This window comes from Mauremys mutica, chromosome 6 (genome assembly GCF_020497125.1).
Source record: "Mauremys mutica isolate MM-2020 ecotype Southern chromosome 6, ASM2049712v1, whole genome shotgun sequence".
NCBI classification, from domain to species: Eukaryota; Metazoa; Chordata; order Testudines; family Geoemydidae; genus Mauremys; species Mauremys mutica.
Window position 1 is genome coordinate 28,755,607 of NC_059077.1, and position 12,545 is coordinate 28,768,151.

General features: G+C 42.5%; 1 protein-coding gene across 1 annotated transcript in view; it reads left to right on the forward strand.

The window, feature by feature from the left end:
* NNT (nicotinamide nucleotide transhydrogenase) overlaps positions 1-12,545 on the forward strand; it is a 70,958-nt gene that overhangs the window by 20,097 nt on the left and 38,316 nt on the right. The window contains exons 8-13 of the mRNA XM_045021729.1: positions 1,127-1,260; positions 3,566-3,757; positions 5,678-5,831; positions 9,712-9,873; positions 11,125-11,235; positions 12,225-12,370. Coding sequence (XP_044877664.1) covers positions 1,127-1,260; positions 3,566-3,757; positions 5,678-5,831; positions 9,712-9,873; positions 11,125-11,235; positions 12,225-12,370 — 899 coding nt within the window. The remainder of the gene's footprint in view (positions 1-1,126; positions 1,261-3,565; positions 3,758-5,677; positions 5,832-9,711; positions 9,874-11,124; positions 11,236-12,224; positions 12,371-12,545) is intronic.

Consider the following 12,545-nt stretch of genomic DNA (forward strand, 5'->3'; position numbering starts at 1 on the left):
CTTATATGGTGGTGGTTAAATTATGCTCAGTTACACTGGTGTAAACATGAAGTCTATTGACTTCTATGTATGTACTATCTTTATGCTGTTGTAAATATAAAAGGAATTTGCACTAAATGAAGTAAGGATCTGCAGGACTCCTGCCTAATTGACTCTAGAACATGTGCAGTGAATAAGACAAATTGTGCTGCAATAGTAGCTTGTGACCATGTCATTAAAATTTAAATCAAAACGTGTGTGTCAGAGTGTAAGGTTGCATGGGCAAGCAATTTCTGAGTGATTTGTTTGCAACCTTAATATTCTTTTAACAGTTTGTGTGTGGCATTGGTGATTGTTGGGTGTCACTTCAGCCATGAGATCTGAAATTTCTCCTCATAGACCTTTCTTACCTTCAGTTCTTGTCAATAGAGTATTTCAGTATTTGCTGGATTTTTCTTATGTAAGAAATAAATGTATGCTCTTATTTAAAGAAGCTTGAAGTTGCTCTTTTAAGGCCCTTATTGCATAAAGACACTCACTTGCACAGAGTTTTTAGATGGATTCATTGGGATTCTACTGGCTGAATCCCTTTGCAGGATCCAGGTCTAACTTCTGCAGAAACCATATACCCTTTCAGAAAGATATTGAAGGTTCATTTACTGGAATGAATAGGGATGACAATGGGCTTAGATTCTATTGCTGCTTGTATTTGGAGACCAGAGGCACTTTAGAAATACGTTTTGTTTTTTTTAAGGTAAATTTGCAGGTCATAGCCTAAAGATAAATAAAAGTAAATGCAGAATAGCATTTTCTAACATTGTTTTTTACATAAGCAAAAATGTGCTTTTGGGAGAACATCATTTTATTATTTCTTGAGGGGTCATGAAGAGGTTTTCCACTTATTTGGGGAAAAGATTATACTATCTTTCTCTCTGCAAATACACACAAATGTAGGTCACATGAGTTGAAAACATTCAAATTAGAGACTAAATTATCTCCTTAATGTTCACATACAATTTGTATTGAGTCCTGTGGTGGCTATATGCAGATAGTGTATATTTCTCTGAGGGGAGAATTTGGCCCTTGGACATTATTCACAGGATATGATACTTACGTGTAGCCTGCTATATTTTTTTTGTCTTACCAGGTAAAAAAGCTCCTATCTTGTTTCGTAAAGACATGATTGAATCAATGAAAGAAGGTTCAGTTGTTGTGGATTTGGCTTCAGAAGCAGGAGGAAACTTTGAAACTACTAAACCAGGAGAGCTTTACGTTCACAAGGTGTGGGCTTTCTTAAGTAGCAGTTCTGGATTTATAAGAGTGCATGTTGTTTGAGGACTCCATAGCTTTTAAACTAAACACTGAAAATGTGTAGCTTCCTGGTCTACCATTTAGGCTTAAAAAAAAAATGAAGACTAACATTTTGTCACCAGTCATATTTTTGAAAGACAAGTGTCATTCAAGGCCTGCTCAGGAAGGATTGCCTTAACAGATCATGTTTCTTAGACTTGATAGAGACTGATCTGAGGCCACGTCTACACTACCTGCCGTGATCTATCGGGGATCGATTTATCATGTCTCGTCTAGATGCGATAAATTGATCCCCAGATCGATGCCCGTACTCCACCTCGGCAGGAGGAGTAAGCGGAGTTGATGGAGGAGCCGCAGCCAGGCAAGTCGAACTAAGATACTTCGATTTGCGTAGCTGAAGTTGCGTATCTTAAATCGATTCCCCCCTCCCCCCTCCTCAGTGTAGACTAGCCCTGACCCAGCTGTGACAAAATCTATGGCTACACTACAGAGCTTACAGGGGCGCTTCTGTAGCGCTGCTAGTGCAGACGCTCTGTGCCAATGGGAAAGCTCTCCTGTCGACTTAATTACTGCAGCCCCACAAGTGGCAGTAGCTGTGTCGGTAGGAGAAGCTATCCTGCCAACATTGCATTATCCATACCAGCGCTTAGGTCGGTGTAACTTGTCGCTCAGGGGGTGGCTTATTCACATCCCTAAGTGATATAACGTACATAAATATAAGCTGTAAAGTAGCCATAGCCTGATAATTTTTCCCCTTCTGTATTTAACTCAACTTGTTTTGGGATACCTAATTCAAAAAGACTAAATTACCAGTTAAATGTTGTTGTGTTCTGTTGAAAATTGATAGTAACAACTTTTTCTTTTGGTAGTGAATATAATTTACATCTCTTTGGCAGACTTCAGTTTCACAGAATAGAAATATGTATTCCTAGTCTTATCAGTTAAATTATTTTATTTCTTTACATTTGAAAAATAAAATGATACATATACAAAGGTTCTAAGCACCCTGAAACTAACTTAAACATTGCAACATTTAGTACTACACTTAAGAAGGAAAAATCAAATACACAAATACAAAATGGGTAATAACTGGCCAGGCAGTAGTACTGCAGAAAAAGATCTGGGAATTATAGTGGATCACAAATTGAACATGAGCTAACAATGAAATACAGTTGCAAAAAAGGCTAATATTCGGGGGGGAATTAACAAGAGTGTTGTAGCTAAGACACGGGAGGTAATTGTACCACTTACTAGACATTGGTGAGTCCTCTGCTGGAGTATTGTGTCCAGTTTTAGGCGCCACACTCTAAGAAAGATGTGGACGTACTGAAGGCAGTCCAAAGGAAAGCAACAAAAATTATAATTTGTTTTAGAAAACCTGACCTATGAGGAAAGGTTAAAAAAGAAGGCGGGGAGGGGGGCGACCTGATAATAGTCTTCAGGTATGTTAAATGCTGTCATAAAGATAATGGTGATCAATTGTTCTCCATATCAACTGAAAGTAGGTCAAGAAGTAATCTGCATAGTCTGCAGCAAGAGAGATTTAGGTTAGATGTTAGGAAAAACTTCCTAACTCTAGAATAGTTAAGTACTGGAATAGGTTACAAAAGGAGGTTGTGGAATCCCCATTATTGGAGGTTCTTAAGATCATGTTAGACAGACACTTGTCAGGGCTGGTATAGGTATACTTGATCCTGCCTCAGCATGGGTGGATGGACTAGATGATCTCTTAAGGTCCCTTTCAGCCCCCCCATTTTTATGATTTGTGATTAAAAAAGCAAATATAGCCAAGGACAAATATCTTGACTCAGCCAGACAGCCAACTGCATAAAAACTCCTTTCCATTCCCTCATCAGTCTGGGAACACACCCTTAACACTCTCCCAAAAGACTGAAAAGACTTAATAGGCTATTCTGTCCACCTCTCATCTGGCTGTTTAAAGTACCTGAAGTTGTAAGAGTATTATTAAAATTAGAGATGGAAAAATGCTCACATAGTGCGTCCCTCTTAATGTTCAGGCTTAATCTCAGGGGTGTGCAAAGTGAATGGATTTACTCATGTTGTGATATAAACACTGTTGGTAAAAAACACAAACAGCAAGTGTAAATCTTAATGCAACAGTTTGTTTTGTAACTCATTAAAATCTATACAAACCTGTACTAAAACTGAACTTGCTACTTGATGTGCATATCCAGAAAGGTTTTGGATGTTGAGAAACACTGTTTCTTCTGAGAATTGAACTGGACTTTTAAATGTTTCACTTGGTTTTATTTAGGGAGTTACGCATATAGGTTACACAGACCTTCCAAGTAAAATGGCTACCCAGGCCAGTACTTTGTACTCCAACAATGTTACCAAACTTCTAAAGGCTATAAGTCCTGACAAGGAAAACTTCTACTTTGATCTGAAGGACCAATTTGACTATGGCACTCTGGACCATGTTGTTAGAGGCACTGTGGTAATGAAGGTAAGTCAGCATACTATATCTTTATAACTGTATTTTTGTTTACTTCCAGACCTGTAATTGAAATCTCCTTAAATCCATCCTAAGGAGGTAAATATTTGCTTGTTTTTATATGTAGCTTATGAAACAAAGCCTTGTTTTTGTGGTCATGTTAAACATTCCTCTGGTCTCTGCAATGATTGTGTTTTCTTATCATAACTACTTTTTTTTATTAAAGGGCCACCATCAATGGAAAATCACATTTATCTGAAAATGCTGTGCCTACTACAGTTAACAGAAAAGCCTAAGATTTCTATAAGTGCAAAAAACAAAAATGTCTTTCTGTATTTTTTGTTTGCTTGCTTTGTGAATTTTGACAACACTTTCTGAGTAGACATTTATGCTATTCCCATATATAGTCAGTTTTCCCCTTGCTGAAAAGATCCTTATGAGCATCCCGAAGGGAGCAGAAAAACACTTCTAAAATCTATTTTCAAGGAATTTAAACAAATAAAAATTAGGAGATAGTACTTAAAGGGAGCTCTAGCAGAAATAGAATTTTAACATTACATTTAAAAAAGATCAAGTAGACAGTATCCTTTCAAGTTGTTTTTTAGCGTAGGTAAAAGCCAAAGGAAACGTGAAGGCCTTAATTTATTCATAGAACAGGTCCAGCATCGGCAATGGTAATACAAATGTCTCTTCTCTTTCCATATTAATGTGTCTCGTTTGTGATCTTATGGAACATTTAAGTGAGAGGGATAGTTCATTGTGATATCGGTGTCTGTCCACTAGAACCTGGAATAAGACTTCAAATTAGTTTCCTTGTATTCCAACTTTAGCTGGGAAGGGAGTGAGTTGTATATAGATACTGTATTGTGCTTTTTTTTTTTTTTGTGGGTCCTAACGTGTGCTTAATGGTTCACGTAATCGAGACAGACTCCTCTGAGCAGGAAATATGTCTGTCTATATGTTTGAGTGGCAACATGGCTTAGATAAGGCACTGGGGGACCTGAGTTCTATTACCTGCTCTACTACTGACATGCTGTATGACCTTGGACAGGTTGCTTAATCTCTCTGTACTTCTGTTTACCCTCCTGTCCTTTGTTTTTCTTGTGTATTTAGATTGTAAGTTATTTAGCAAAGGACTTGTCTCTCACTGTATGTTGTACAGTGCCTAGCATAATGGGGCCCTGATATTGACTGGGGATTCTAGCTGCTAGTATAATACTACTCCCTCAGATGCCTAGCACAATGTTAATTCTGTGAATAAATAGTAATGGGGTGGTGGGGTGAGATGCTGTGAGTGAGGAAAGGGAGGGACCAGAGGAGGAGCGAGGGAAGCAGACTCCAGGCTAGTGAGGGATGACCTGGAAGTTCCTACTCCTGTTTATATGGCAGTTCCTCAGTGCCTGGTGCCTGGTGCCCTGCTCCCCATGCCAGTGGCTGGCGCACACATTCCTGCCCTCCCCCAGGCTGGGTGTCTCTGCCAGGACCCGTAGTGGCTGGAACATGGGGAGAGGAGAATTGTTCTTACCTGCTTCCTGGTGACCGGCCCAGTCTTGTGTACCGGCCCTGCCTCTGGGTCAGAAACACAGCTGGATCCTGCCCTTGCCTCTGAGATATTGGGGGGGCGGGGAGACCAGAAACATATATCAGCCCCTTCAATATTTCCATTGCAGGGTTCTTAGCCCCTGCCCACCTCTGGTTCCACTGTCCTGAACAATAATCTTTAGCATTGACTGAAAATATATGTTATGAAGAACATTCTATTCATAATTATGACTCTTACTTGACAAGCCACAGACCAGATTTTTCATCCATCATTCTTTGATTTTGATCTTGACTCTTCTTCAAAAATTTTATTTTTTGAAGAAGCAGCAATGACCAGCTGGGCAAGCCATCTATCATTCTAGGGGTAACTGTAACTTTTTGTATTGTCAGGATGGCAAGGTGATTTTTCCAGCACCTCCACCAAACAACATTCCTCAGGGAGTCCCTGTGAAACAGAAGAGTGTGGCTGAGCTGGAAGCTGAGAAAGCAGCCACGATCACACCTTTTAGAAAAACTATGACTACTGCATCTGCATATACTGCAGGTGAGAGAACTCTGACACTGCAGCTACATCCAAGGTTAGGTGACTGTGTGTTGTGTGCTAAATTCAGCCTCTTGGAAACTTAGGTGTGTCTATATGGGGAAGAAGGTAGTTTATCTTAATTCACTTTGGAAGTAAATCAAGCTGAACTGAATTAAGATCAATTTAATTCTGAATAAGAGCATCCACATAGGATGCATTGTAACTAATCCACTTTAAAAGTTAATTCACATGAATTTTCCTAGGCATAGCAATGTAGACAAGTTCTTAATGAAAAATAGTAACTTTAATCATTCCATTAGTAACTAGTTCTAACCCTATTTTTGATGTGTGAGAAACTGACTGGTTGATTACTGAGTTAGTGTAAAAACAATGCAATAATTGTTTTTTGGAGAGCAAAACTTACCTGCATTTCTGGTGAGATTCTTTATTTCAACATCTCAAATAGTCCAGAGTAATGTGACATGCATGGGTGTATGTTTGGCTTACTTAATTAAGGATCTGTGAAATACTTAGTATTCCAGCAAAGTCCTTGGAGTATGTGTGTTTGAATTCTTTTACGGTAGTGGATTTTTTCACGCTTTACTGGACAATAAGAGACACTGCCCACCAACTTTGCTAAGTATTGGGAACAAGTGCTTGCTTTTGAAGAATAAGCAGCAGGCAATAGGAGTTGTCAGTAGGTATTCAATTAGCATTTTACATGCACCAATATTGTAAGTTAGCCTGTTAAGGAATTCAGAATATGTCATTGCCTGTCTGTTTTCTTTTCTTCTTTAAAACTCATGGTTTAAGTATTGCAACAGAATTCCAACGTGATTGTGGTACTTTTATTTAGCTTTTGCATTTAATCAAAACAGGAGAGACATCACATTCAGCGCTACCTTTCCTAAGGTAGAAAGCTCTTCTTCAGGGTAGCTTTGTCTGTGTGCATAAGAAAAATCCAGAGAGCATGTTTATTAATAAAGATCAGCACCTGCAGAGCCTCTCTTCCGGCCCACAGAACTGATAAGTTCATACACAAAACTGTACTTGATTTTTACCTCAATGCTGTCACAGTTCAGGGCAGCTGCACTTGTATTCCCCCTCATGGCCCAGCAAGAGCACTTGCTCCAGGCCCCTGCTCCTCAGCTGTTACCTCTCTTAGGCAGAGATCCACGTCTCTCTCTGTCCTGACTGGGGTATTTCATGACTGCACAGGTCCCTTCCTGTATTGTGACCTCCCCAGGAAACGGAGGCTCCCTAAGCTGGCCTGCTTTATTTTTTTGCTTCAGAGACAGTAGATAGTATAATTACCTACAGTTCAGCTACCACACAGGGCTTTCTAAGCAAGCATATTTATTCTTAAGGTAAAAGCATTACAGAGAAAACATTAACAATAATAAAAACCTACCTGCATGGAAATAAGCTTACTAGAGATCACCCCCTTACTCTAATAAGGGCTCTGGCTTCAGACCCCATCCAGGGGTTTTCCTGTGGTCAGAGGTTCATCACAGCTTCAGCTCAGAATAAGCAAACTCATGCATCGAAGTCCCTCCTTTATCTAGTTTGGGTCTCTGAAGACACCATGAATAGATAATCAGCCGGACAATGGATCCCCCTCTCAGGGGGAAACTTCAGAAGGCTGATTTCTTACATAATTGGAGTGAGGGCATTTTCATACCCCTTAAAAGAAGTTACATACAATCCCACAATAGTACATAAGTATTTGCATTTTTAATACAATGAGCTCCTACAGTACTTAAACCTGACTGAATTAATTTTAATTTGTCAGTCAGGTTTGTCCAAGATATTGTCATATCTGTCACAAATGCTTTATTTCCATTGTACAGAATTTAAAGCTAGAAGTATATTTGCAGTCTGGACAGTAGTAGAAATCTGAGATGAACTCCACCCAACACCTTGGCTGACACAGACAGTTAAAGTCTATTGGATTTGTCAACTCAAATTTCGAAGTAGGCTTTGAGCTGATAAGCTATAATTGCTCCCATATAACTATAACTGTTGGGTTAATGATCTACTAATCAAGGAGTCTCCAGGTGGGCATTATTATTTTAAAGCCATTACAAGCTATTGGGTAACTTGATTTAAATAGTGAGCCCAGTGCAGTCTGGTTCAGACTGACTTGTTCCATTGTTTCTGGCTGTCAGTTTGAAAAGGATGGCATTTCCCCCTTTCTTTCCTTATGGGAGTTTGCCATGTGTCTTTTAGCACTGGGAGGGAGCTGATGGGTGAGGGCCCTCTGGACCTTGTCCTCTTGGCTCGTGTTTAGGGCTGGATCTGCCAGAAGGAATAATGGGCTTCCATTCACCTTTTACGCTGCAAGGCAGCAATCTTCCTTGGTTTTCAGACCTTGGCATTTCCTGTTGTTTTGCTGAAAGTTAGTTCTTGTGATGAAAGACAAGGGGTGCACAGCCAGTGCTACTTGATGCACTCCTGCTGACCTGTGCAGGAAGCAGGGCCGGCTCCAGACCCCAGCGTGCCAAGCGCGCGCTTGGGGTGGCATTTTGCCCGCAGGGCAGCAGGCGTCTCCGGCGGACCTCCCGCAGGCATGACTGCGGAGGGTCCGCTGGTCCCGCAGCCCCGGTGGACCCAGGGCCGGCTCTAGACCCCAGCGCGGCAAGCACGCGCGTGGGGCGGCCCTTTCCCGGGGGGGCGGCAGGCTGGGCCGGCAGACCTGCCGCAGTCATGCCTGCGGGAGGTCCACCGGAGCCCCGAGAGCAGCGGACCTGCCGCAGGCATGACTGCGGAGGGGGCGCTCGTCCCGCGGCTCCAGTGGACCTCCCGCAGGCATGACTGCGGACGGTTCGCTGGTCCCGCGGCTCGGCTGGACCTCCCGCAGGCATGACTGCGGCAGCTCCAGCAGAGCCGCCGGACCTGCGAACCGTCCGCAGCTGCGGGAGGTCCAGCCGAGCCGCGCGACCAGCGGACCCTCCGCAGTCATGCCCGTGGGAGGTCTGCTGCTCCCGCGGCTCCGGGGCGCCTCCCGGGCATGACTGTTTGGGGCGGCCAAAAACGTAGAGCCGCCCCTGGGTGGACCTCCCGCAGAAATGCCTGCGGAGGGTCCGCTGGTCCCGTGGCTCGGGTGGACCATCCGCAGGCATGCCTGCGGGAGGTCCACCAGAGCCGCGGGACCAGCGGACCCTCCGCAGGCATGTCTGCAAGAGGTCCCCCAGAGCCATGGGACCGGCGACTGCCAGAGCGCGCCCCGCGACGCGCTGCTCTGCTTGGGGCAGCGGAATTCCTAGAGCTGCCCCTGGCAGGAAGGGTGACATAGTTGGCTATCTTCTGTGACATTCATGGTCTGGTCAGATTGGGAGTGATGTTCCCTTGTCCCTTCTGATTGCGGGGGTCTTGTTGTACTGCCTAGGTCACAGTCCTCTTTGACAGCCATCTGATTGTCCCGTCCCATGTGCTATTTGCTTGGATTGACCATTACAAAAACCTTTTTTTTTCTGTAAACTGTGCAGTTTTATTCTGGACACCAAAATGGAACTACAGGCTTCCATAATTAGTCACTTTTCAGTGTAGGCCTGCATTTCAAGTCTCTGTGTTTGTTCTCAGAGTAGTGTAATGTTGGCATCAGGTGTGCACTACTCATTTGTCCAAGGTAATAATGAATGAGTGTAAAATGCTGTGATGGAGGAGGAGGGAGGGTTTTGAATCCAAGCTGTATCTTCACCATAGTATCGGAGCACCTAGAAGTTTCAAGAAATAAAATGTGTTCAATAGTGTATGGTTGGGTATATTAGGGAAATGGGGTGGACACATTCATCAACTGCTTAATCTGATTTACATATTCAATATGTCATACAGTTTCAGTGGAGAAATGTAAATAAACCATTTAGAGATCACAATTTTGCATTAACCTTGTCCTCCTTAGGTTTGACTACCTTGCTGGGACTGGGCATTGCAGCTCCTAATTCTGCATTCCCACAGATGGTGACAACATTTGGTTTAGCTGGAATAGTAGGGTACCACACGGTCTGGGGTGTGACCCCTGCTCTTCACTCTCCACTCATGTCTGTGACTAATGCCATCTCAGGTAGGTGATTGCCCTGCAACTATTCGTGTTGTGTAGAGGAAATATTGGGTGCAGTTATGATATTTTATGAGCTTTTAGTAGAAGTTTAATCCTCTGTATTTAAGCTGCAAAGGACCCAGGTTTGGGACTATTCCAACTGAACCTTTTGTCATAAATAGCAAAGATAACAGACTTCATGTGTGGTTCTAACTACTGGTAGCCTCCTTCAAAGAGAACTAGGTACAAATCTATACAGGCAAACATACTGCATATTTTTTTTAAGCAACTTACGATGTAACTGGGTTGTCTCTCGCCTGGGGCATGGCAATCTGTTTCCTGCATACCACACCTCTCCATTCCCATTTATCCAAAATCCTGCCACTAAAATCATCTCCCTCTCCTTCCCTTCTGGCAGGCTTGTTGCTCTCTGCTGCCCTCCCCTTCCATATCATATTCAAGTCTTTTAGTCCTCACCTTTCAGGTCATAAACAAACTGTGCTTCCATCTCTGGTTTCTCTTCTTCTTACTTCCTCTTTTTACTCCCTTCACTTCTCCTAAGCCCCTCTCCGCACTGCCCCCTCTCTCTCCTTCTCCTGTTCTCATCTTCATCCCTTCTTCCGTGTTACTCTTTTATACTTGGAGTGGCCATCTTTCATGTTCCTCCTCAAAACTCACTTCTGGAAAGTCTCCCACTAATGACCTCCATGAGGTTTATAACCCCCTCCTTGCCCTTAAAAAATTACACCAGCACTTGAGCTAGTACAAGTCTGAACAGCTTTGTCTGTCTTTCCTGGACTGTAAGCGCTTTCAAACAGGGTCCGTCTCCTCTTAATGTTTGTACAGCAGCATACGGAGTTGTGATTATTGACAGCTTAATAATGAAATTAGGATTGACAGTAAACTGGCCATCATTTTGGAAATAATGTCCCTTCTTAGCCCTCATGAACAACAAAGCAGGTCACATTTGTGACCTAATAACTCAGCCTTTCATTTATAGATGAACAGCCAGTGCTGCTTAAATTAACATATGATGTGTTATATTCCAAAAATATATTGGTCTGTTGCTTTACTAATGTGTTCTGTGGCACACTGGGATAGCTTTGCCAATAATTTTTATTTCGCTGCAATCTTGGTTCAGAGGGATTAAACTACAGTGATGTGTACAGTGTGTGGCAAAACTATAATCAAGTGGTGTCTGTTAATTCTTGAATCACTGCTTGGTATATAATCAGCTGTTTTATTCAGTAGCTTACTTGTATCTTTTTCTAATAGGACTGACTGCCGTTGGTGGGTTGGCATTGATGGGAGGAAACTATTTCCCTGAAAGTACTCCTCAAGGTCTTGCTGTGCTTGCTGCTTTTGTGTCCTCTGTCAACATTGCAGGTATGAGCACGTTAACTTTCTATGAACATGAATCAAAACGCAATGTGACCACAGTCCATTAGTGCCTTCCATTTTTGTGGTGGTATAGATTGAAATGACCCTAATTTATGGATTGGGTCACTTAAAAAGCAAAGAAGCTAGTATGGTTGTTGACAGTGGCGTTCTTGTGTGCCCCTTCTATGATGTGACTTTCCGTTGGAGAAAGTCTTAGAATACCAGTTGTCCTTTATAGTTTAATCACTTTAGTGATTCCATGGAATACATGTATTCGGCTGCATCTTGAGATGGTATTGTATTTATCCATCTCCCCTCTTTCCAGATCAAAATTGTGGCTAAGCTACAAAAAGTCTCATAACAAAAATAGGGAACATACCAGTCTTTCCACTATGTAACATGGAAGGGCACCTTACTCCTATGAAGGCTGTTACTGGGAGGGAACGGAGCAGGCATAATCTCCCTTCCTATACCTGTGTTAGTAAAAGCTCTGACACATGGTTAGGGTTTAGGCGGCAGAAACAGAGGACACCCACTGCAGAATTTTCATTGGAAACTCCAGTGTGAGTCAGTGCTTTTCTATCCCACAGTAGGGAGGAGAAGTACGATATAGGCATGGATGATGAGTGGTTTGATCATCAGTGAGCTGTGCTGCTGAACAGGTAGACAATTGAGAGTAATGGCAGATGGGTAGGCCACCTTGCAAATCGGTGGGGTGTCCTACAGATCTTGGTATCTGTATGTGGTTGCCAGCCCACCAACCCCTCCCTCCAATTGGATGAATTCTCTGTGTAGTCTAAAGAAAGTAGTTATATTTGACCTTAATCCTAGATATCTATGTACTGGCTGGTACACCAGATTCCAAGCTTTCCAAAGCTCTTACTCATGTTCTAATGGTTACTAGATTATTAGGTTACTAGATTAACTAAATATTTTCCTAGTAGGTTGGCCAAGACCTAGTTTCAGCTTTTTTTTTTCTTTTGTACTTTGGCAAGGTGGCTTTCTGGTTACACAGAGAATGCTGGATATGTTCAAGCGTCCTACTGATCCCCCGGAATACAATTACCTGTACCTGCTCCCTGCTGGTGTCTTTGTAGGGGGATATGCAGCTGCTCTCCAGGGTGGCTATACTATTGAACAGGTAAGAAGATCCTTCATTTTCTGTCATTTGCTGATCCAGCTTTCACCAGGTCTCTTTCCCATTTGGCAACTGGACTTAAAGTACACAGTGTTCAAATCACTTTGATCAAACAGGTTCTGAAATAAACCTACAAAAGGGCTGTATTCTGCTGTCCTTCATCTCCCACCCAACTCTT